At 34.8% G+C, this 25,812-nt stretch overlaps 3 protein-coding genes and 1 long non-coding RNA gene across 4 annotated transcripts; 2 read left to right on the top strand and 2 right to left on the bottom strand.

Annotated features, from left to right (window-relative positions):
- Positions 1 to 718: 718 nt before the first annotated feature.
- On the top strand, positions 719 to 6,828 carry LOC122602179. The gene is made up of 8 exons (XM_043774897.1): positions 719 to 859; positions 988 to 1,401; positions 2,170 to 2,428; positions 2,757 to 3,874; positions 3,966 to 4,079; positions 4,777 to 4,925; positions 5,418 to 5,538; positions 6,629 to 6,828. Exons 2-7 carry the CDS (start codon positions 1,036 to 1,038, stop codon positions 5,464 to 5,466), a joined length of 2,055 nt encoding a protein of 684 aa, XP_043630832.1. The 5' UTR covers positions 719 to 859; positions 988 to 1,035; the 3' UTR covers positions 5,467 to 5,538; positions 6,629 to 6,828.
- A 961-nt stretch (positions 6,829 to 7,789) lies between these two features.
- LOC122599656 (protein HOMOLOG OF MAMMALIAN LYST-INTERACTING PROTEIN 5) lies at positions 7,790 to 12,548 on the bottom strand. The gene is made up of 6 exons (XM_043772201.1): positions 12,360 to 12,548; positions 12,131 to 12,231; positions 10,388 to 10,497; positions 9,674 to 9,749; positions 9,389 to 9,520; positions 7,790 to 8,773 (listed from the first exon to the last, which is right to left on the bottom strand). Exons 1-6 carry the CDS (start codon positions 12,451 to 12,453, stop codon positions 7,991 to 7,993), a joined length of 1,296 nt encoding a protein of 431 aa, XP_043628136.1. The 5' UTR covers positions 12,454 to 12,548; the 3' UTR covers positions 7,790 to 7,990.
- Positions 12,549 to 14,009: 1,461 nt separating this feature from the next.
- Positions 14,010 to 15,578, top strand: LOC122602310. The gene is made up of 3 exons (XR_006324209.1): positions 14,010 to 14,235; positions 14,752 to 14,808; positions 15,276 to 15,578. It is a non-coding gene; the product is annotated as an uncharacterized LOC122602310 (long non-coding RNA).
- A 3,728-nt stretch (positions 15,579 to 19,306) lies between these two features.
- Positions 19,307 to 25,497, bottom strand: LOC122600057 (65-kDa microtubule-associated protein 1-like). The gene is made up of 10 exons (XM_043772707.1): positions 25,407 to 25,497; positions 24,129 to 24,216; positions 23,813 to 24,016; positions 23,462 to 23,710; positions 22,890 to 23,105; positions 22,231 to 22,386; positions 21,477 to 21,788; positions 20,764 to 20,851; positions 19,915 to 20,063; positions 19,307 to 19,836 (listed from the first exon to the last, which is right to left on the bottom strand). Exons 2-10 carry the CDS (start codon positions 24,198 to 24,200, stop codon positions 19,576 to 19,578), a joined length of 1,707 nt encoding a protein of 568 aa, XP_043628642.1. The 5' UTR covers positions 24,201 to 24,216; positions 25,407 to 25,497; the 3' UTR covers positions 19,307 to 19,575.
- Between the last annotated feature and the right edge of the window lie 315 nt (positions 25,498 to 25,812).

The following is a 25,812-nucleotide window of genomic DNA, read 5'->3' as shown; positions in this document are numbered from 1 at the left end:
TCAATACAAAAAAATATACATACGTATATACAAAATTTGTTTGAAACCTATATATGATACTATATATAAGATTTGTTCAAAACCTGAAGTTTGTTTTACTGATTTTGATGAATTAATTGTCATTGATGTAGTGTTTTACTCATATGTTATAGTTATGGTTTGAAAAAGTTATTAAAGTTGTAGTATAATTATAGCGTATAAACTTTAAACATTTTCAACTCCAAGTTGACCCAAACCTACAACGATAAAAATTTGAAGTAGACTAGACTCACCGAAAAAATTGAACCATTCAAAAGCCGAAACTCAATTCAAAATGCCTAATCATTTTTGGTTGTTTTGATTTTATATAAATGCCGACACAAACCGAAGCATACTCTTCTATGTTAGTGTGCTAGGGAATTGTTTGCAGTTCTATAGTGGCCTTGTGGGTTAAGTAATGGTCGGTGTCAAGATGACACCCTGATCAAGGATATCTATAACTATTAATTAGTACGAGCAATATCTTTTGTCAAAGTTTTTCTTCAAAGTCGTATTTCTATCATTGAGTAGAAATATAATTGTTTACATCTCGACTCTTTTATATTTGATCTTTGATTTGATGAGGTTGGGGATTGTTAGTTGATACAATAAAAATAAAAAATCAAAATAAAAAAAAAACTTATTAAAGTGAAGAAGGACAAGCCAAAGGGAGTTAAAACTCACAAACCAAAGGCACGGAATAAAAGAAGTCAATTTTCACAGGTGGACAATCGCTCGCTCGCTCGCCCTCTGTGGTTCGTTCTATCTTAATACTAATCTTCATCAAAACAAAAAATCGTTACAATCTTCAAATTCACCCGCTTAAATAACACAAACACAGGTCCCTCTCTTTATATCTCACAAATACATATATTTATATTTCAATCTCTCTCTATATTTGTATTTCTAGGGTTTGTTTTTGCCCCAATTTTTTCTCATGTCATCTTCTAATTTCTTCAATTTCCACAGGTTCCTGCCATTAGCAACTTTCCTTCAACCGCTCCCAATTTCCGATCCATGGAAGAACCGGTTCGATCAAAGAGACCGTTGGAAGAAGGCGATGAAACGAATCCGGCGAGTAACAAGAAGTTGAAGAAGGCGGAGAATGTGAAGAAAGTGGCGGAGATAGTGTTAGTGTTAGCTACTATGGGGAAAATGAGAGGCGGTAGGAAACCGACGCCGGCGGAAGTTAAGATGATGAGTGAAGCTAGGGAAATTTTAGCTGAAATTTGTAAAGGATTTAGTCCGAGAGAGATTTTTCCGACGGATTCTTTTGAGACGGTTATTGATGATTTAGGGCTTAATAGAGTTAAGGAGAGTAAATTAGAGGTCAAGATTGAGAATTTATCGATTGCTCAAAGAATAGAGTTTACTAAGCTAAAGGTGATGCTTATTGTTTGCCAATTTATTGAATTTTTCGGCTTGTTTTCAATTGCTTTAGTGTTAACTGTTAAGTAGTTTGTTAAAGCTTTATATATATATGTATATCAGTATATGTATATGTATATGTATATGTATATGTGTTGTATGTTTGGTTTAGGAAGTTTTTGTTGTATGTATTGAGATTTGAGAATGTGTGGATATTGTGAATGAATTTTGCTATGCTGCTAGATTTTAACCGTTAGTGGCATGAGAAAAAATGTTTACTTGATTTGCTTTGGTCTTTAGTATAGTTTTATACTAGCATGCTACCTGTGCAATGCGGCAGTGAAGAATTGTTGCTAGCGGTTTCCTAGCTGTCGTGGTGTAAGAGAGGGAGAGAGAGAAAGGGGGTAACTTTCAGACTGATGTTTCGTATTTTTGTAGGAGATTCTTAATCTTCAACTGTAGGAGGGGGATACATGCTTGTAAAGAATAGTATAGATATAGATATATAAAGAAAAGTGTACACCTTTTTGTTTCTTGTTGCCCTTTTTAAGTTGTTGCAAGAGTGACAAGTGCTGTAATTACATGTAGAAGGGCTAGTATTGTATTGGGACTACTATTTAGTTAGTTTTCTGATTGGTGGACTTTCGGACTATGTGATAATAACGACAATTATGAACTTTGAACTTTAAGTTTTTTTATAGCTACTAATCTACGCTTATTTTGTAAATTGTTTAAAGTGATTCTCACAGATGCACTATTTACTTTTTTTGCGTTTCCTATCAGATGGAGAAATCTGAGGTGTTTTCTGAACCCCATGGTACACCATCACAAGCTAATGCACCCGTATCGGCGGGAAACTTCCAGCATCCTTCAGCAGGGGTCCGTGCTTCCCCGATTCCGAATTCGAGAACTTTACCATATCAATTGCCTGCAAGTGAAATAAGGTCTGGGGGGTCTGGTGTCTTGTCTGGAAGGCATTCTACTGCTTCATCTAATGAACGGGCTGGGAGACCACAACTCAAATCTGATCAAAGATCAAATGGTTGGTGTATACTTTATACTCTTTTTTTTTTGTTCTGTTGACATGCCTCTCTGCTCAGAATGAAAGATATATTTTGATGGTGTTTGGATATGCACTTAGAAAGAATTATCTGGTTATTATCATTTTAGGGTTGCAGTAATCAGGTTTTATGAATTTCAGTGGTATAAAAGTTACTGAATAAGTTTTTAAGTTATGATGGTGCTTTCACTGATGACTTCTATTTGTACTTAAGTTTGCTCTTTTTGTGTTGTCATTGTTGTTGCATAGCTCTTAAATTTCTTTGTTTCTTACTTTACTGGCTTAATAACAACATTTTCATCATTTGCAGCAAATTCGAATGTAGATAATAAAGTATCAAATACTCCGACACGGTCTATACAATCTGGATTAAATAAGGGCCCTGCTCATTTGACGAACATAAATCATCATATGCAACACCGCATAAACTCTGTTCAATCCTCTGCTATTGACACCCACAATGAAATTGGTAAACTTGTTAAGAAAATATTACTGGCGCAGATGACACAGCATCATACGTGGACTCCTCCTTCAAGGGACTACATGAATAAGGCTTTAACTTGTCAAACGTGTAAGAATATGATAAAGGAGATCGATACTGCACTAATTTGTGATGCTTGTGAAAGAGGGTATCACACGAGATGTTTGCAATGTAATATAAAAGAACTACTTGGAGATGAGTGGCGTGAATGGCATTGTGCAAAGTGTTTGGCAATCAGCAATGGAAAACCTATACCTCCTAAGTATGGTCGTGTAATGAGAAACATAAGCACACCAAAAGTGCCATCCAGCACTGCAGGAGTTCAACCACCTGTAGAGAAAAAGATGCAATCATCTAATGAGAATTTTAATCAACGCCTAATGACTGCAAATGGCAGCTCTGGTTCCCAAAATGTTACTAGTGAATCCATGACTGCAAATGGCAGCTCTGGTTCACAAAATGTTTCTAGTGAATCCATGAAAAACAGCATTAGATTAACAGATACAGAAATTAATGGGGCACCTGAAAGTGCTACTGGAAAATTCCCTTCAGAAAAATGTCAAAGTAATTTAGCTGAACAAGCTTGCGAGAGCAAGCCGATTAAGGCATCAGAATCACATAAGTCCGCGAAGTCCAAGGATGAGGAAGGGGTTAAGTTATCTCATAACGGATTAAAATCAGAATGCAACACAAAAGGTGAAATCAAGGAGGACGAGGAAGTCGAAAGGGGTAATCTTGTCAAAGCAAGTGAAAGCTGTACTGCAGTTCGTGAGAACGAACTTTCTTCGAGTAGTATGCATAATGTTGAATGGGTGGGAGATAGGCTAAATGAGGTTGATGGGAAAATGTATTACCGTTCCTGCTCCATCAATGGAACTACGTATCAATTGCAAGATTATGTTTTATTCAGCTCTGATGGCAACAGCATTATGCCTAATAAACTACAGGTAAGTAGCTGGCTTGTTACTAAATCAAATTTGTTGACACCCTAAGGGCTTATTATGCTAGTGGGGTATTTTACATAAGGATTTGCTGCAGGGTATGTGGGAAGATAATTCGACAAATAAAAAGTGGGTTACTGTGACTCGCTGCTTCTTTCCTGATGATTTGCCTAAGGGTATCGGCCGCCCGTGTGCTCCAGAAAGCAATGAGGTAAAGTTTTAATCTTAGAAATAGAAGTAGGGCTAGTTGACCATCAATTGGTTTCTTTTAAACTTATAACTGGAGGCTGTAATGTTTTACTTAGCATTCAGTCGATGTGGGTTACTTTATATCTCCAACTGATTAAATTGGTAAAGTTCTAAAACTTAGCCAAAAAGACAAAAAGGAACAGGTCAAATGTGCCAAGTGCCTAAGTGGATCAAACGGTCAAAGTTTGACCAAAGTGTTCTCACATGCTTAAATTCTTCTAAAGCTCTCTATCAAGATGTTAAATTAGTATTGCAACCACATAGTTTTTGTAATCCTGAAATATATAAAGAAAAATGTGTTGACGGGGCTGGTCAACTTGACCTGATTGGACCTGGTACAGGTTTGAATTGTTTACCAATCCGCTCACGCTGCCCATTCTTGCCTCTTTTTATGTAATTGTTGAACAGAGATCCAAAAAAGGGCGGTGGCATAATATTAGTTAACTAACTAAAAGTTCCTGGTAGTGTTTCAAGGTGTAATTTCATGTCCGTTTTCTATGTTCTCACCTTTTATATTTCCCTTAAGGGGTTTTTGCAGCTTTACATGCCTCTTTAAAACTACAACAGCATAATTTTTGCACCTGCAATTTTGTTACCAGTGGTCCACATTTTATTCTTTCCCAAATCTGAGATAACTTTCATCTTCCATCTTTCCTTAGGTATATGAATCCAACCATGAAACAACATTGGCAGCTGGCTTGATACATGGTCCATGTGAAGTTCTTCCCCCACGCAAGTTTTTCGAGGTGAAGCAAACCTGTTCACCGACAGCAGCAATTGACAAGCCAAAACCACTTTATCTTTGCAAGTATGTCTGGCAATTTATTACTTTCATTTCTAATTTGTTTTCTTTTCTCATCTTGATTTAGGAGGCTAGTTGAGTAACATGCACAATATGATTGAAGAAGCCAGCATTAAGTGATACTGACTTCTAAATTACATAAATATATGCATTTCAAACATTAGCGGAGAAATGTAGTTCTGAGAGCAAGTACCAATGGCCATCCAAATAAATAGCTATCATTTAAAATTGTTTCTATTTCTTGGTTTAAGTTTGAAGTTGCAAATACTTACTGGGAATGATCAATGCCAAATTTATATTATTCTTGGCTATTATCGTTAACTTTTTTTTTTTTACTTCATAATTTCAAATTTTGGGAACATCATTGCATATACATGCTGAATGGGAATGGATATAGACAACTTAAGACTGGATAGGGAGTAACATCACCTTTTGGTTTAGATCAGCTATATGAAGATTCACTGTGGCTACAGTTATCTAACCAAAACATTATTGCAGATGGTTTTATGATGAGAAAAAACAACTGTTTCGAGATGTTACCTGTTAGCAGCATGGTACACTCATATTCGGAATCTTATTTATCCTCTTGTAGCGGTGCCCAAGGCTCTCCTTGTAGCAGGTATAGCTTACATGATTATAGTGGTAGTATGGGCACATTGGGATATGGTCAAAATGGGTTGATTTGTGCTAGACCGAAATTCAAACACACTTATTTATTACTTAGAATCAAGGTTGTAAATATCGCTTTTCGTTATCGTATTGGTCGACTACCGATAAGCGATATATCGGATATATCGGGGATATATCGGATACCCTAAATTGTAAAGAAGGTTATTTTTTAGAATATATGCTTTAAATATATTTCTACTTTTATATCAAAAAATAAATTATTTTGAAAGTCAATATAAATTATTTTATATACTATCTTTATTCAAGTTAAAAATATATATAAAACTTCATTGATTTATTTTAGCAAATTTAAAGGGACACCAAAACCACCATAGAACTTGGTTTTTGAAATAGAGGAACAAATAACTTTTATTTTTAGTCAGATCCCCTTTGGATGAAATGCAATCGTGTGAACGTAAAGTGTGAATCCCAAAACCTAAAATAAAACCTGTTAATTTTTTGTCTAGAAAGGAAAGGTCAAACTTTTTTTGTTGACCTATCGACCGATAAGTACCAATATTAACTGATAAGTACCGAGATTGACCAAACCGATAAATTGGCCCGATAATCAATTTTTCGTATCGGTGAAGGCCCGATAAATCCAATATTTACAACATTGCTTAAAATTTTATAAACACTTGATGTGCTAAATATGGTGTCAAATATTATATTATTCTAAAAAAATTCAACTTTTTATTATGAAACAGTTAGTAGGTTTTTCTTCATTTGACTATTTGAGTAGACGTTTGTTAGTTATAATACCTTTTTTCTTTTCTTTTTTTTCTTTAAAAAAAAAAGCCACCTAAACAAATTGACAACGTGTCCACCATGGGACGTCAACTCACAACCTATAGGTTGTAGACTTGTAGTTAAATACATAAATCCCTTTACTTGACCTATATGATCCGCAATAAAAGATAACCCAAACTCCATTGATAGGTATTTAAGCTAAAATCGCTACCTTCACATGGTTTATATTCACGTTATCAGTTGCTGCATCTACTGTATTGTTAACATTTTATATCTTTGTTTCATGTCAGGATTCAAGAATGCAGTCCTCAGTAATGATGTCGAGTAGCTTGTACAGGGATCTGCTTCCTTGAATATGTTTGTATTGCTTCTAACGGGTATCCCCGATTTTAACATGTATTAAGTTTTAAAGTAGTGATTGTTTGCTTCTTAGTGAGATAGAATGCTATATGGTTTTTGGATTTGTATGAGAAGGTAGTGTTTGTTGAAAGATTTCAATGCTTGGATGGTCAAGATACCACACATCAACTAGATTAGTAGGTTGTGACCCTAAATGATCATAATGAGTATATTTGATGAAGGTAACTTCATCTCTTTTATCTATAAGCGAGTATATTTAATATAGTTTATAACAGAGGAGACAATTTAAACAGGAATTCGGTAAATCCATCAAATAAACAATAGTCAGAAGTGATACCAAACAAGCGGGCTACTAGCCTTGTTGCGATGTTTCTATGCTAGTAAAAGACATTCATGTGGTTTGCCTCTTAATATCTCCTTTCTGTCCTGTGGTAACCTTTTTTTTTGAAATGTGAACTTCGCTTGAAACTTCGTGTCGTGATTCAACAACGGGAGGTATAGCATACGTTGTCTTTACCGGGTCCACGCTAGTGAGCTCTCTCGAAGTAGAATTGCCTATTTCTAATACCCGATGGGGAAAAACCTCCTACTAATCCGTCCGAAGACACATCGATTAATAAGGGTAAATCATGCTCCTTAGATTTGAACCTAGTATACCCAAGTCTAATGCTCAATTAAGTCCACCTTAAGACTTGAACCCAAGACCTTTTGAATTAAGGGATGTCATATGGTAATGTGATTAGGATTTTCAATCAAACAAGCTAGAAAGAAACTGTAACATGTTAAAACACAGATTTTCCAATAAGTTATTGGATGTAGGCCACATATAAGATTGTAAGTTAGCCTACTGCTTACGGCATAATTTCAGGGAGAGTTATTCAGATTTACTAACAAGCTCCAACATACATGATTAATCAATTATTTGTGTTTTACTAGACATTGAATTGCATCAATCAATATATGTCATCATAGTATGCCAGATTGCCAGGTTTGTATCATGTGCAAGATTCCAAGCAATGTAATTGGATGAAAAAAAAAAAAAAATCAACCAAAGCATCACAAACAGAAGCTGGAACAAAAACATGATCACATCAGTAACTTAAGCTCACACTTCCCTTTTCATTGCCTCATCAATCAACTATTTCACAAGCATGGGATATAACTTCACTTAATCGCGTTAGTTTACAAGAACATTATAAAAAAAATTCCAACAATCTTTGCAAAAAACATCAGACCATCAGATCGTATAAACAAAAGGCCGATATGCAAGTTTCCATAGATGCACCAGCAATTTACACACTTGCAGATGGATTAGTGAGCAGTTCAAGAGATTTTTTGAGGTAGTCAACAGCAACAAAAACATCATCAAACGCCAATGCTCCGACAGCAAACCTTGCTGCCTTATGTGCCTCGGCAATTTTCTCAGGGGCAGGCTGGTAATTACTGTCATATTGATATGATTGTGCAGCAGTTGATGCAGGTGCAGACGCAGATGCTGGAACTGGAGTAGTCCCGTTTCCTGTACTTGGTTTGTACTGACCTGTAGATGGATAGTCCGTCGGTCTACTAGCGGAAGGGGAGAAGGGTTGTTGGTCAGAGCCTTGATAATAAGATGTGGGGTAGTGAGCTGGAGCTGCTGGAATGGTTGTTTCTGAGAAACTAGGGTAAGTTTGGAAATTGGGATAATTGTATGAGGGATCATGAGAAGGGTAATTTTGAGGAATGTGATGTTGAGGTTCTTGTGGATAAGATGATGGATGGTGATATGTCTGAGAATAAGTCGGGTTATCAGATGGATGTTGCTGATAGTTATTGGATGGGTAATCATCAGAAGAATAGGTTGGTGGTGGTTGTGGTGGAGTGGTTGAAGATGGTGGCGGAAAACTTGAAGGTGGTTGCTGGAAGCTTGAAGATGGTGGAGGGACGTTTGAAGATGGTGGAGGTGGAGTATCCCGTGGCGGTGATGGAAAACTATCTGGGAACCGCTGGGAATCATTTCTATCATACGACCGAAATGAAGGCTGGGATTCTGGTGCATGCTTGATGGTTGGTTCACTCTTGCTCCGTTCCAGGTCCTGGAAAGTCACAAAGTTCAGATACTACATTATTTAACCCCCTGTTTCTACCCAAGTATAAAAGTTTTACATTTAAAACAACTACTTTAGCCAGCCTAAGGTATTTTCTAACTTCTGAGAATTGAATTGAGAAGGCCAAAGGCATTAGAGTTTTAAAAAATACGAGCAAAGATACTGGCGAAATAAGTACTGTCAAATTCATACACATGTAATACTTCACATAGCCAATCAAGCTCATGCATAGTGTTTTATGGCTTTGGGTTGATGTTGGTCATTTTTTAATATGGGCCAAAATGGATCTGAACGAATTGGCTGACCGACAAGTTAATTTTAATTGTTAATTTCTTCTATGAATCTGTTAACCATTAGTTAGGATAAAAAAAAAAAACACAAAACTTCAACGAAAATAATGTAAAACGTTATATAAAAATGGCCTACCAGGTTGCAGGTATTTAAAAAGGACATTCTGGCTTTCAACGAACTTGAGACAAAACAAAACCAAATCAACAAATTCACAGGTGTACGACTATTATGTGACAATTTATTTAGCAAGACAATATATAGTATTGCCCATGAAGATAAACTGTAGATGAAGTGTCAGTCATGGGATCTTACATATCCACCACTTGATGTATCTTCCAGATCTTTATCACTGCCAGGGGGGCCTGGTACAGGTTTTCTGCCTTCTTTTATAGCTTTCCTTATGTCAGCTGCTTTCCATGCAGCATACTTCTGTTTCTGCTCAAGCTATGTAACAAACCAATAATAACATATCAGCATTTATTGTGTTATATATTTACTCTCAATTACTGAAAAGAATATACAAAAGCAATGCCAACATCAATGAGCCAACAAAGAAGTAAGAGAGCATCGAATCAATAACGTGAAAAGCGGACTCACGTCAGGCTGAACATCACCAAACTGGTTAAGGATTTCAAAGAAAATGCTGGCAGCATAGAATGTCTTTGCTGTATTCCTGTGACATATTTAAAGTTAGTATTAACACGCTAACAATAATCACAACTACTCTGAACTCTCACCAATTTATGCATATGGGCTAAAAAACAAACTCTGAGAGAATCTATATATTGATGAAGAAACCCTGTATATGAAACAATGCAAGCTGTAGATAAAGATAAATTGAACACTTTGCAGTATGACCAGTATCTTAAGCAAACAATCCATACACCTAAAATCATAAGGGCTCCAGTCTATCTATATGTGACGCACAATTTAATCTGTTAAAAAAAATCATAACAAGCAGGTATTCTAAAAGAGAGAGGATGTCTATTGAAAACTGCATACAAAACTCAGGAAGGACTATATGATCCATCAATAGGTTTCAAAACAGACAGCTAGTAGTCATTACCTTCAAACTAGTTAAAGTCTACTCAACATAATATAACCGATTAATTGAGTAGAAGAGAAGTTCATCCAATATTTCCTTTCAACCAAGGCCATAGGATAGCTAATAAAATATATGTGCCACTCAGATGTAGGGGCCTTAGGCATAAATATCCCAAAGCCTTTTCAAGTACAAAACTCACTCTTTCTGGGTAAAATATAAAAGAAACAAGTGTAAAACTTAAATTATAATAAGCAAATTTATCGTACAGATCAGCTCTCCCAGCACGGTCTTGCTTATCAGCTTTTGCAAAGACATTTGATGCAAATCCTTCCAGATGAAGATGGTCATCAGTGCCCAACTGCAGTGACTTCTTATCCTGCATATAAACAACTAACCTAAGGATTGAACACATTACAAACAAGTTGATACACATAAACACAAAATCACGATAACAAGACAATACACTCCTTCAGGTTTCTACCAAGAATAACCAGTACCAACTGCCATAGCAAATGCAGAAGTTTGATCGACATACTAGCAATACGGTATTTCGGATACGCATGTAAAGTACTTACTATAATTCTACAAAATGCAACAAATCATTAGTAGTACCCGCCTACCACAACCACATATTGTCCAAATTACCCCACACCGACTCATAGCTTTGTTTTTGCCAACCACGACAACTATGTTATCTAATGGAAATGGTTTTGATGTCGGCGACCACTCGAGGACACCCATCATGGTAAAAGTCTTGTCCAACCTTGCTTAACAGCAATGAGATATATTATGCTTGTGACCTCAAAATGTGTTGAGTCGAATAAACCAAACACTTGCTTATAAACTCAACATCTCTCTAGTCAATGGCCAATGCGGGTCTCGCCTACGGTGTTACAAACCCCTCCACTGCACAAACTCATATTCTTCGACAATGTTTGTTTCGCCATTTGGAATAGCACATGTCGAGGTTTGATCGACCATAAATGGGACAAAACAGAAAATATGAGGTGGTGGTACTGTGCATCACATCAACTCTAAATCTGAACTAATATAAGATAACATAATCATTCACAAACTAACAATTGTACGTCTACAGACATCTCATTAGTCATCTATGTTGACTTATAAAGCATTCAGCTCACTACTTGATGTTGAAAGTCAATAAAGCTAATTCAGTATCATGTCCCTTGTACATGAAGGAATCTCACCAAGTTGTTTTGGAAAGTCAGGAGATTACAGCAATGGGGAATTAGTCATTGAAGTGCATGAAATGAATTTCCAGTATCCCAATGATCCAAACTTAGTTTTTCCAGTTTAAAACTCCAAGCTCAGCAAAACACCTTCAGATGTTTTCTAATGACTATCAAGCAACACATTTTCTCCTAGTTTGAGAGCTTATAGTCCTTACTTTTTCCCAATAAACCGATATGCATTCCCATTAAGTAAGACATAGTCGGTTTCTTGGGTTTAGGCTGGCTGTTCTACTATCGAGAAAAACTTAAAACATACCATAACTTTTGAAAATGAGTTATAGTAAACCTCAACATCTCGCTTGCCCACGAAATATATAATATCCACCCAAAGTGTTATTTAAAACCTCCACCCTATAAACTCATCCTCATCAGTGAAGTTTGTCCTGCCATTCTAAATCGTGAATGCTTTGTATATTAGTCGTAAAGACTCTATAGAAAAGATAAAAAAAATCGTGTTTGTTCACTTTTGCACTTAAGTATTTCGACCCTACAAGTTGCCTAACGGTATCACGAAATCTTTAATTGTGATTAAGTTAAAGATGCCAGCTCTAACTCAAAGCAAAGAAGTCGGCGTTTAAGCAACAAATATATGTAAAAGGTTACAGCTTTTGGTTTGAAAAATGAAACCATAAATGCATTAACTAAAAAACGCAATTGCGTATGCACTCGGCACTTTCCTCACTTTTACCTAAGCAAATAAATCATAATTTACACTAAAACAAACATATATATAGATGTGTTGACAAAGAATGAGACCTTTTCAAGCTGTTTCATGAGCGATACAAGCAGCGCACTGGTGGTTTTTGTACGCTCACTCGCCGGAATCTTCAAACCGCGTTCCATCGCATACAATCGACCTACAAAATATATAAATATATATACATATATGAACTACTATTTTCTAATAAAATGAAATAATAATAACAGTAACTAAATGTAAAAAATCAAAATAAAATTAGGGTTTAATAGTGTAGAAAATGAATACAGTAGTAGGCGACAAGTGGCTCGTGTTTTTGTAACTCATCGGCTCGTTGAAGGTAAGGAAGCAGGAGCTTGGCTGGTTCATTTTCGTTCGCCATTAAAATTAAACTGCAAATTAAAAAGCTTTTGGATTTTGATCCAGGTTTGGGTTTGGGTTTGGGTTTGGTTGTTTACGCAACGCAATTTCCAAATTTAAGTCCTACGACGTGTTTTCAAGGTATTTACCAAGTTTTTTCCAAAATGAAACTTTTTTCTCTTTTTTAAGAAAAAAGTGAAAGCGGTTGATTGTAGGAATTTCCATATCAGCGTTAACAAAATTGTGGGTTATAAAAGAGGGACAATGGTTAGAGGGTGCCTGATTTAAGGGTGGAGAGGGTATTATGGGAATAAAAAATGTCCAATGACAAATTAGGTATTTCAAAGACAGAAATAATTAATAGGGGGATTTGCTTTATTAGGTAGTATAGATAACATTTAGCTAAAGATTTTTTGGTTTTTCATAAAATACTTAACAAAATCGCAATAAAAAAAAATTCAATTACATTTGGAAAATCGCATAGATACTTCGTAAAATGAAGACCTCAATATGTTTATTGAGGTTGATCATCAATTTTTTTTTTGAAAAAAAAAGTTTGATCATCATTTCCAGCGGACTATGTAAGAGGTCAATCATCTATTCATTTGAGCTTCTTTAATCTTCATTTTTTGTTACCAATTTTTTATGAATTTTCTGCCTAAGTTGCATCATACTTCTTTGACCTTTGCCATAGATACTATCGTCACCGGCCATACACCAGAGGTATATTTTTTGTAGCAGTTACATAATCGCTTGTAAGTTTTTTTGTGTTTTAGGTGACGAAACTTGATTTTAAATTTGAAAAAAAAAACTATTCACAGTATTGAGCATAATTTTGATTTATTGAGCACTCTATTAATTTTTTTAATCTACAAAATTGAAAACATAATTTAGATTCATTATTGATATTAATCAAATTAAACACTTTTGAAATGGAGAATAAAAAATAGAGTTAATTACATAAATCGTCCTTTAACTTAGCTTGCAGATTTCATCCTTGACTTATAAAAATTACAGTTTTAGTCCAAAAAACTTTGCTTCGTCAACAATTTTAGTCCTGGCCATAATCGTCTGTTTAAAACTAGGTCACGTGATTCGCACGTGATGGGCAATCTCGTAAACTGGCTTAATAAGGCCCATAGTTAATTACAGAAATCATCCTTGTTGTGAATCGTCAGTTGCAACTTTCATCCCTAGCATTCAAAAATTACAAATTTGGTCCAACCTTCTTCAACCTTTATCATCATCATCACCAATAAATTAACATAAAAGGTAAAATTCATAAAAAAAAAAGAAGAAGAAACCCAAAAATCAAAAGCAAATATTCAATAATATATCTATATCTCAAATTTTTTCTATATCAACTGTAACACCCCAAATATTTTTAAAATATAAATTTAATATTTTTATTATAGTTTTGTCTTTAAAATGATTTCCTAGTATTTAAATTTGAGTAATGGGGTTAATTTAGTTAGAACTTTAGTGGATAGCGGGTAAAATACCAATAAAAAAAATAAATGAGGTGTGGCATCAAGGGAGAGATGCCAACCATTTTCCCTTTTGTGACTCATAATTCCATTAACACTTATATCATCTTCTTCAACCTCCTTTGACTCCATTCAATCAATTTCACTCTTTTAATTAAACAAATTCAAGAAAATGAATAACAATCACAATAATAATGACATTCGATTTACTAGAAAGTAAACTTGGGAGATTTGGTGTTGGTGGTGTATGTGGCCGAAAATCAAGATGAGGAAGGAGGAAGAAGACTAGTAAATTTTCCTTTTTGTTATCTTTTAAGGTATGGTTTTGATTATTATGTGCTTTGGGAAATTTAGAAATCATAGAATCCAATTGAATTGGGGATTTCTAGCAAAATGGATTTTGGGGATTCATTTCCTTTTGGGTTTATGCAATTCAATTGATTTGGCGATTTTAGAGAAATATGTCTTTTTGATTAATTTTGAAGCTAAGGTTCTTCAACTTTGATAAAATTGGGGATTTTGAATGAGATGGTGATTTTCTCATAGCCACTTTAATTCTTACTTGTAAATTGTTATTTTGTTGTAGTATTGCATGAATGTTTTTGATAAAAAGTTGTTGGTGATCTTTAGAGTTAAAATGAAGATTGGGTAGTTTCAAGTAATGAGATGGAATGACCACATTGTGGTTGATAAAATAAGATTTCGTAAAGAACCAACCCAACATGATAACGGGAAACTTGCGGGTAAAATAATGCTAGTGAAATTAGTGTTTATGGCTAGATAGCTTAGTATGTGAAATATGGCCTTATTTGCGTATTATGATGAATTTATAGGTTGAAAGCATACTCCATCGTATTGTGATCATCTTGATATTTGTCTTTTGCGGCGAGGTGAGTACCTTTATATATGATTATTCACATATGGTTCAATTACATAATGATGGTAGAATTTATGTGACGTATTTAGATGATGGGATAAAGATCATACGGGGTATGACAATGTGATTTAGATGTGTATAAAGTTGTTTAGTTGGTTGTTTCAATGCATAGAAGTATATAAATTGTGTAATGGTGTAAAGTTGCAAGAATTGAGACCCATGGTATCATGATGGGTATATAGATAAGTTGATATAAGACCATATGGTATGTGGCAATGTAATTTGATTGTTGGTTAATATGTTTCATTTGGTTGATTGATTATATGGTTTCACATATTGGGTGTTGATTTGAAGGTATTTGGAGATGTTTGTGTGGTAATATAGTTCCTATCCTTATGTATTGTTTTCAATATGTGCATCTTTGTATGTAAACGTACTCACTAAGCATAAGCTTATCCTTTAGTTGTTTACCTTTTATAGGCCTCGAAAGTGGGAGTAATTGATTGATTAGTAGTGCTTTGAAGAGAAGATATGCATTTGAAGATAGATTGTCCAGTTGCGAAAGAATGGAACTTTTGGTATAGATACTTAGTCATCCTACCTCATATGGCTCTTGGTACAATCTTGACATTTTGATCTTGTGGATATGTAGTTCAATGTTGTGTTTGTAATTATTTTTGATAAAATTTGAAGTCAAAGGATTGTTATGGTTTTTGTGGTGACCCGTTTCGTTATAGAACGTATATTTGGTGAATTGAAAGCTTTTGAAAGTTGTGTTGTATAGTAGTTGTCCATTTTAAATGTTTGGTAACTTGATTTCAGGTGTGAAGGTCAAATTGTGTGATTTTGCAATGTAGTGAAAGTGTCAAATTGATGTTTATTTAGGTTTTGCAGTGATCTCTGCGAGGGGATTATTGTCCCTCGACGAGATCAGTTGTTTTGGTTCAGCAATGCTGCCATAATCACAATGTTGCCATGGACTTATCAGGGTTGACATAATCATAAGGTTGCCATGGACTTATCAAGGTTGACAGCACTAACGGTACCAGGCTAAGGTTGACTATGAAGGGACTTACGGTTCAACAACCAGCCGTGCTCACAAACATGTATCTAATGCATCCATATGTATCCACAATGTAAATCAATAGGTATCCAAGTCATGAAACTATATATGTATCCAAAACAAGTTATCGAGAAGTATCCGAAATGTGTTATCAATCATGTAGTCAAAATAGGTTATCACAGTATCATATTCAATAAATACAGTTTCACAAGAAAACATTTTGTATCCTTTCAGCCCCGGGAAAACATGTGAAAAGGGGACTACGAAGCTCACCTGAATGCTAGCAACAAGATTAAGCTACACAAGATATCAAGAAGCAAGTAACCGGCACACAACAATCTGTTCCAAATTATCATAATTAAATGTGTTCATTATGGGTAAACGTGCTCATAACGTGTCGTCAAGTGTTGACTATGTTGTCCAAAAGCATACTAGTTAGTCTTTGACCAAATTTTACAAGTTTGACCAATGTTGACCAAATGACAAGTTTGACTAAGTTGACCAAAGTTGACCAAATCGGGGTAGTAATCGAAATCCGAGGTCTCAATTGAAAGTCGAGGTCTTAAATTGATTTTGAGGTATTAAATTGAATTTGGGGTCTTATTTCACTAAAAGACAAAATTGAAATTGAGAGACTATATTTAAGAGGCTAAATTTGAGAGGCTAGTAAATTTGGGGTCACATTTGATATACCAGGTCACAAATGAAATACAAGGTTGCATTTGGAAATACGAGGTCACATTTGAAATACGAGGTCACAAATGAAATACGAGGTCGCATTTGGAAATACGAGGTCACATTTGAAATACGAGGCAAATGAAATACGAGACGAGGTCACATTTCGACAGGATCGCAAACTGGGCTGTTCTTCCCCAAAATTAATTCTAGAAAACCCTAATTGTTTCTTTAGATTTGGAAAGTGTTTTTATCATCAAATTGTACTTTTAGACTCCCTAATATGATGGGAAAACAATACTAAAGTCGGAAACTCGAAAAACGGACTTAAACCCGAAAACCCATTTGAACAAAGTTTATAAGAAGTGTTCAAAAATTCTTATATCTCAAGATTTTGTTCACGAAACTTTTACAAAAGCTGTAGTATATGATTCTAAACGTTTTGGACTTAAATAGTTTGATACTTGGCGGGTGTAGTGTGTGTATTGAAAGATAAACCGAAAATATTCAAAAGAAGAGCATAAAAAGGGTTTTGAATCTTACATCAAATCTGACTAAAATAAATGTTTGTAATGATGCTTAGAAGGTAGAAACATTGTTTTTGACATTAAATCTAAACAAAAGTTAGGTTGGATTTCATTAAAACTTTTTGTAAAATGGGTTAGTAACGGTGAGGTAGTAAAGGAATATGGGGTAGCAAAAAAAAAGGGGGGGGGGGGGGTAGTAGGGGCATGTGTGTTGCTTGGAGGCTAAGTTGGTGGAAATGAGGAATTGAGAAAGAAAAAGAGTATTTATATATAGGGTAAGATAGAAGATTCCATACAAGGCCTTAATACTATGTTGTCCCAAATACGATGCGGACATCTAAATACGAGGCCAACTCAAATACGAGGCTAACTCCAAATACGAGGCTATCTCCAAATACGAGGCTAACTCCAAATACGATGCCAAAACTAAATTACGATGCCAAATTAAAAATTGAAATGTTGACTTAAAATACGAGGCTGAAACCAACGTTTATGGTCAGGACTAAAACTGTTGACGGAGCAAACTTTTTTGGACTAAAACTGTAATTCTTGAAAGTTAGGAATGAAACGTGCAAGCTAGGTATCACGACAAGGACGATTTTTATAATTAACTCTAAAAAATATGATGATAAAAAAAAAAAAATTGTAGTCTATAGATACAACAATTTATGTAGTCTACATTATATTATAATTTATATGGCTTTGCAAATAAATGTAAATGGAGGTCATAATCTATTATTTAGATAGAACTTGAAAGCAAACTATTTATATATATACTCTCTATTAAAAATTATTAACCCCTGTTGAAAGTTTACAAGATTTAGGACATGCAATTTTACCCTATTACCCCTCCTTATTCCTTCCCTTATTCCCTACATTTATTCTCCCTATTGTTTTATTTCCGTCACAAAATTACACACACACCTCCACCGCTGTCCTTAAAACCCAACAATCACCTCAACCGTCCTTCATCACCACCACCGCCGCGGAATGTCTCCATGAGACCCAAATCACCAGTGAAAATAGGGACACATGTATTCTATGTCAATGGTATTCGTCACAACGTGCGGGTACCATGCTCGTCTTGCTAAAAGTAAGACTGTTTATATCTCAACTTTTCTCATACACCGTTAAATCGTTGGGGTATTGGGACACAAACCCGTAGAAGACAGTATTGAGTGTTTATTTACTTTATTCTATAATCATTTACCTCAACTTATACTGTTGTTTATACTATATATTATTTTGGAGAATCGATAAAAAATAAGATATGAACGTGCAATGCACGGGACTAATCTAGTATAAAAATAAAGACAAACATACCTGATATGTGTTGTTGAGTACAAATGTAGCCACATCAAAATTGCAATGCTACGAATAATAGTTTGGTGTAATCACTTGGTATGTCTTAGTTTATTGAATTCTTACTCTTTTTTTTTTAAAAGGCAATATTGAATTCTTATTTAAACTCAGTTCCTTATAAACATAGCTAAACATGCAATCTCACTTGGCACTTGCAACACTTTTAATTCTTAGATGAGACTAACTAGTCATAACAATATTTATGTAGTTTTTAATTTTCTATAATACTTGCGAATTCATGATGCATAATTAAATTTGAATGATGTATAAATCATCATAACCATTTTTACACTCTTCCTATATTTCTCTTTTCCATACTTTAATTTATTTTTATTTTCTTTACTAATATTCAATATATCTGTATAATGAAAACACCGGTATTATCCTCCTTTTATATTCGAAACTTTTTCTTAGATCATTCTCCCAAAAATACAAAGTGTTATCCCGGCTAAAGACTAAACCATAACCCAAATTATTTAATGTTCGTTTTTTATTTTACTGACCTTACATTAGATTTCATTTTCTATTTTTTATCCAACTGAACGCACAATATATCATGCTATCGGGATGGTCTAAAGTATATGCGATCGGGATGGTCTAAAGTATACTCATCATTTTAGCTGGTTGAAGGATTAAGTTTAGCAAGAATAAAACCACAAGAATGGACGGTGTATTTAATTAATTTTGATTCATGAAAAAATTGATTGAACGGTGATGATTGATAGATTTACTCTATGATTTAAGAAAACAATAAACAGTAACGAACTCTATATGTTTATATTAACTTAACCTTTGACTATTTCGGATTGGCTTAATAAAAGTAAAACCGCTGTAAAGTGGTTGCAACGTGAACTCTTTTCTAATTTGTCTGAGACACCACCATGTATAAAACTAGTAGTAAGTTACCCATTATATTATATTATATTGTCATGTAATCATGACTTCAAACCGTTACTCGTCTCTACGGTGAAAATTCGTCAACTGTTAGAATTAAAAAAAAAACACTATGCAGGCAGGCAGTAACTAAACTACTAGATACCAAATATTACCCACCAAAAGTTATTCATGTATTTCCCCTTTTCAAAGCTGCTGATATTTGCACGGAACCACAGAGCCAAGCATGAGAACATATTATATATTTCACTAAACTCTTCTATGCTGTATCGTCTTTCATTATAGCCACATAGTTCACAGGAGCTACAGGCCTCGTTTTCTCCCTCTTTCCATCTTTGCTCACCGATTTAGCAGCACCCGGATTCATGGATAGCCGTTTATTAACAGCTCCACTCCATCCCCCATTTACACGTGGGCCCATCACTTTCTTTGAGCTACTAAGAGGCCGAGCTGGGCTTGGTTTTGCACCGAATATGGCTTCTTGCTCTGAGTTCATCTGTTCCTGGAATTTCTTCTGATCCTGTTACGGTTTTCAAAAGCTAAGTGAGATACCGTCGTAAGGATAAAAAACAGTGGGTGGGTGAAATACCAGACTCACCCTCATCCTTCTCTTTTCTTCTTCTTTGGCATGCCTCAGTACTGCATATTCGTCTAGCATAGCAAGTAGTGGAACACCGTCATAAGTGAAACTCAGTACATGTTCCTCTTCCCATGCTCGAGTTTTAGCAACCAGCGTGTCCACAAGACCTACATACACAGATTCAACCAACCATAAAAAGGCATAATGTAGTACCTCTATCAACATCATATGTAGGATTATGCTGACTAACTGAATAAGGCATGACATCGTCATCACCAAATCAAGACTGGCCCATTGAATTACGAATGGGTCGATTCAGATTCTGTTCAATCTCTCTGACGGGTTAAACAGGTAAAACAGATTAATTAGACCCTGAGGGTTAAAAGGAGAGAGGCCAAACTAGTAATTATCAATATCATCCACTAAGTAGAGATGACAAGTTAGTTCCATCTACAAATGTAATCGTTCGATTCAGGTCATGTGTGATCACTGGCAGGTCAAATTAATAAGAAAAAATAGTTGAAAGCAAACAGGATAGACTGTGATATATGACCTAGAGAAGGCATTTTTAACCTATTTACTTATGAATGGGTCAATTTGGATTATGCAATTAATACGAGTAAGGCCAATAGGCCATACTGGTGAAAATTCTAAAATGCTTTTTTATTGCAAAATTATGAGTGAACATAGTTTTTGTAATCATTCAACAAATCAACCAGGTTTGCACTGAGTAAAAGTAACCTATTTTGCCCCATTTATCCAACCCCTCAGTTTGTCATCTAATAACGACCCTTGAGAAATTTTTGACTAGGCTGTACCAAAAAATGCTCCTAAAATCCAAGTACATAGAATTTTCCTATTAGTTACCTGGGATTTTACTGACCAAAATTCTGGCCTTCTCTGCTCGTTTGAGATTTAAGTGTGCACCTCTGCTTCCGCTGTACCTATTGTCATCCTGTCAAACATGGCAAACCAATGAATTAGAAATGTAGTCTGGTAAGGTGGGAAGTAACACTAACTTGGACACACCAGTGGTCTTTTGCACAACTGATGAAACTAGAATTGTCCAAAGGTTGGTCCTAAACGTGATGCTTTCCTGGAAAAGGGGGTCGCTATTGGCCAATGGTCCTAACATGGCACGGCAAAGCCCTAAATTTCTTTCAATTTCTTCTAATAAGTATGTAATTATTTATTGCACATATTTATAATTTTATATTATGTTGTTAGGACACGTTTAAAGAATAAATAAGATACTGAAAATTCCAAACAGAAATGCCCCAAATCAATTATAAAAAGCATACCAATATACAATTTTGTCTTAACAATATGTATAGGGCTTCATGGTAGGACAAGTCATTCAGCCTAATCAGGTCTTTTAGTTAAGATGTTACTCAGTGCAACTTTAAGGTCTCACAGGGTGTAGGAGTGGGCCTTAGGAGACCGGCCTTTTCAGCTCAAGAAGAATATAGGGCTATTTGTGTGTCTAAAGCTCTAAGAGTCCTAAACTAGTGGTTGTGGCCCTGTGGGTTTAAAATTGTGGCTAAAAGACAGATCTTTAGAGGAATGAATTAGAAACAGACCCTGTTGTAATCCTCAAGCCAACTCTCTTCTTCACAAGCTGACATCCACTTCTCGATCTTATCCAGTATGTCTTTTCTACTCAAAGCTTCTTCTTTTGCTTTACTGATTTGAGCATCCATGTCCGCGAGTAACTCAGAAGGCTCCAAATTCCCCGAATCGATCAAAGCCAAAATTTTCTCCCTGGCAGCCTTTGTGTCTATCTCTATATGTGCACGTGCAAAGATCTCTTCAAGCTCTGATTGCCTCTTAAGAGCAATCTCTTTCATTCTGCTAGCTTTCAACTGATCGAGCCTTTCAACTTCCACCTCAGCCTAACAAAATGGATAACATCAATACATTAATATAATATTTTGTACAAATTTATGATACACTAAGTCTAAGGTAGCAAAATGGCAGGCAAATAATTATAACAGGTCAACATCTAGTTGAAACTTGTCAAATTCGGTTGATTCGAGAACACCTTTGTCCATTTCATAACTAGCTTAAATAAGCAACTGACGCTTTTTTGGAATAGCAAAGTCAATTAATGTTGATGCATTCTACATCAATTGATTACAAAAGCAATATTGCTACAATTATTACCTAATTATTTGATAAAGCAATTTAAGATGTGTACACAATTTATATACATATAGAGACTTTCAATGTATATGACTCGTTTGATTATATATAACCCAAATTAACCCATCATAAGCATATGGGTTGAAATTGCCTCCTCTAACTTGTACATTTAAAAATTTGAATATTGGCTACCTGCTTAATTAGATCCAGAGCAAGTGCCCCCTGGACAGTCATTTCATCAACTGAAGCTGATTTGTAACATATAACATGATCAAACAAGCTCCTCTCTTCTTTAGATGCATCCATCAAATCCCAAAGTTCAATTAGTTGAGCTGCTAATTCTTGAAGCTGAGAAAGGAAAGAAACTTGTCACAAAGAAGGTTGTGTGTATCTTTTTGATCATGATAAAGTGATAAACCATCATATTGCAAGCATATCTATTAACCAACACAATGTTTATTTCTGGATAACAGGTTACACTCGGTTTAATTTTATAAACTCCAGAAAGTTACAAATAAAAAAACGGGACTTCTATTTCTAAAGAGCAGTTGTCAAGACAGGCCTCTGACATATATGCATGATATATGAGCTACAAAACAACCAAAAACTAACCAGAAGGATGACATGATACTACCAAACAACTTACAAATTGCTGTTAGAAATAATCATAGGTGTCAATGTAATTTGCATCCATATTCAATGGAATCTTCCATCTATTACTTAGCTCAGGATGTTTGACCTTCTTGAATTTTAATGTAAGAGTGATAATACAGACTTAATCGAATATGATGCAATGTTAAGGTAACTAGAAATTATGGAAGATGAAATTTCATGGATTTAGGAAACTCTACCTTCTGTAGCCTTTGCTTCTTAGCTTCTTTTAAAGCAATGAGAGTCTTTGCCAGTCCGGCAAGTGTGTCATTGCTTATACTTTTAGATTGTACACCAGTGGCATCATTCAGGCTGGGATGGACATCCATGATTGTACTGTGGAAATCAGTCCCAAGGACAGAGCATATATCATGTACGATGGTCACAAATTCATGAACCTTGTTCAGTCTCTGGCTCTGCAAAACACAGTTTTAACATTATTAATCTCAGGGCATATAACTAGAGGTCACAATTCTGTACCATTTACCTAAAAAGAGTTGACATGGATTCTTTCTAATCTCCATTTGGGCTTTTCGTTAGAAAAAAGAAACTTAGTGGAAAATGGGCCAACTAGGTCAAGCGGAATGAAGTCACCCAAACTGTTATCCATTACTTAAAACCTCATATCATTTTATCAACAATTGGATTATAGGTTTAGCAACATACTTTTATAATCCTGTCTGATACATTAACTATTCTTTGATTCCAGCAAAAAAGGAAGAAAAATAGAGTCTTGAAGAAATAGTTTAAAGATGATATTTACACATTTTACCTTTTCTTTCTGAAGTTCTTGTAAATGATCTTGAACTTCTTCTAGCTTCTTCAACGTTAGATCAGACTCGTCAACTACAAGACTTCTTTCATGCTCATTACTCCCAGCAATATCTCCACAAATCTTTTCTATTTGTGCCTGCACTTTTGAAAACTCCTTTACCCTCTCCTCCTTTTGTTTCAACAACTGTTCCAGAGCTGGTGCAATAGCAGCAAGTTGTTCCTTGATAGTTCCTGAAGTCTTCTCAGGCTGCAATTAAACCACAACAGATATATCACATTATAACATTTGCTGATTTTCACAGTTACAACAGCAATAAGTTCGAAAAAGGGTATACAAGCCATGACTCACAATGCTAACAAATGATTTTTCTCCAAGTGATGCAAGAAGAGAGGATAATTCAAGTTTGGCATCAGCAAGTGAATGAAGAAGGCGTGCCCTTGACTTTGCAGCCTGTTCCACTTTCCTCTTATACACATTCAAGCACTCCTGCTCTAACTGAAGAAGCATCTTATCTCTTTCCTCGTCACTTTCACCAACCTCGTCCCATATTTTCTGCATTTACACAATAAACTCACATCATGCAACAAATTCACAAACAAAAGGAACCCTGAACCCACAATGTGAAAAATGATATAGCAGCAAACTAGTGTAAGATATACTTCACCTGCAACTGAAACAGCAAAGAATTACAAGTAGTTTCTCCAAGAAGAGGATCCTGAACATCAACCCCCACCATCTGCTATCCCCGCAGCCTGGCATGACACATACACTAATCATAAGACATCAAACATATTTGTACACGACTTCTAACATTCTAGCTGTTGCTCGCTATTTAATACATATACAGCCTCCAAGTACTATGTTACAATCAGACAACCTAACTTGTAATTGACTAATAAAGGCCCCACAATTTACAAAAAAGGAATATATTTCAGTGTACAAAAAGCCAAAGGCATAAACTAGTATATACCAACTAGCATTTAGTTAAACATTAAATGCACCAAAATTCAAACTATTTATTCAACATACCACTAAAACTGAAATTTACAAAGCACATATATCACGATACAAATTCAATACGCTAATATTCAAAACCAGTTACATATATATATATAGGGTCAGGATCCTGTGACCACAAATGTCAAATATGAGAACGGTCAAAAATCGTTCATATTATTTGACAAAGTTAAGTTTTTAGTCTCTAGTTTCCTTCTTTTGTTTATTCTATACTTTTATCAAATCTTAATTCATGATATGATAAACAGATAATCTTCCATTCTTCAAAGTACTTCAAAATGTAAAAGTTTCTACTTTTTAGCAACTACAAAACTGCACATTTGTTTTGTCTTAAACGAAAACAAGCTTAACAAGAAACATCTCTTAACAGACACTAAAAGCTTAACTTAGTTCGTTCAATGAATACGATATAGAAGTATCAACTATCAAGTCGAATAAATACGATCAAAATCTAACTTTATCGGTTTACACACCGAATCTACAAAAAAGTAAAACCTCTGCCTTGGACAATTGAAATCAAACAATATAATTAAAACATTACTACTACTACTATTATTATACAAAACATATACATATGACAACCGACTTTTCTAAACCCTAACTTATCCCTAAAAAGTAACATACACCGTCATAGATCTCAAAATGAACATCAAATTCAAGCCGGAAAATTTATAACATAATGAACTACTGCACAAAAATATACAAAATCATATACATATATATATATATATATATATACAAACAATACACACACACACACATATATGTCGATTGTGAAGTGATTAGGAAGTAAAATGGAAGTACTTACAGTGATCGGAGAGTGAAATTATATATATAATTATACACACACACACACACACATATATATATGTATATATATAATGTAGATTTTGAAGTAATGATGAAGTAAAAAGAAAGTACTTACAGTGATCAGGAGAGTGAAATTAGGGTTTTTGTTGTGTTGCGAGAGTGAATTTTTTTTTTTTAGAGGGTGTTTTTGAATGAGTAGAGAGAGAATGAAGAAAAGGGAAATGGAGAGTGTTTAGGAGGGAGGTTTAATATAATAGGATACTAGTCGTTTGCGCAATTAAATATTTGTCCTCCTAATTTATTGGTTTTCCTTTTTTGAATTAGAATATTTTAATTAGCATTAAATTTGTGGTCTTTTGCGGTTAATAAATTTGGTCAAGTAATTTTCAAATTCCTCTTTTCAAAAGAAAATAATTTTCAAACTTGTCAAAAATAAATAAATAAACTTTCAACTTTTATTAATTATTACTATTACTATTATTAAAAATTCACTTATTAAATGTTTAAAACAATCTATGTGC

Source organism: Erigeron canadensis, chromosome 5 (genome assembly GCF_010389155.1).
Source record: "Erigeron canadensis isolate Cc75 chromosome 5, C_canadensis_v1, whole genome shotgun sequence".
Classification (NCBI taxonomy): Eukaryota; Viridiplantae; Streptophyta; class Magnoliopsida; order Asterales; family Asteraceae; genus Erigeron; species Erigeron canadensis.
The sequence above is the reverse complement of the archived record's forward strand: the minus strand, read 5'-3'. Positions and strand labels throughout refer to the sequence as shown.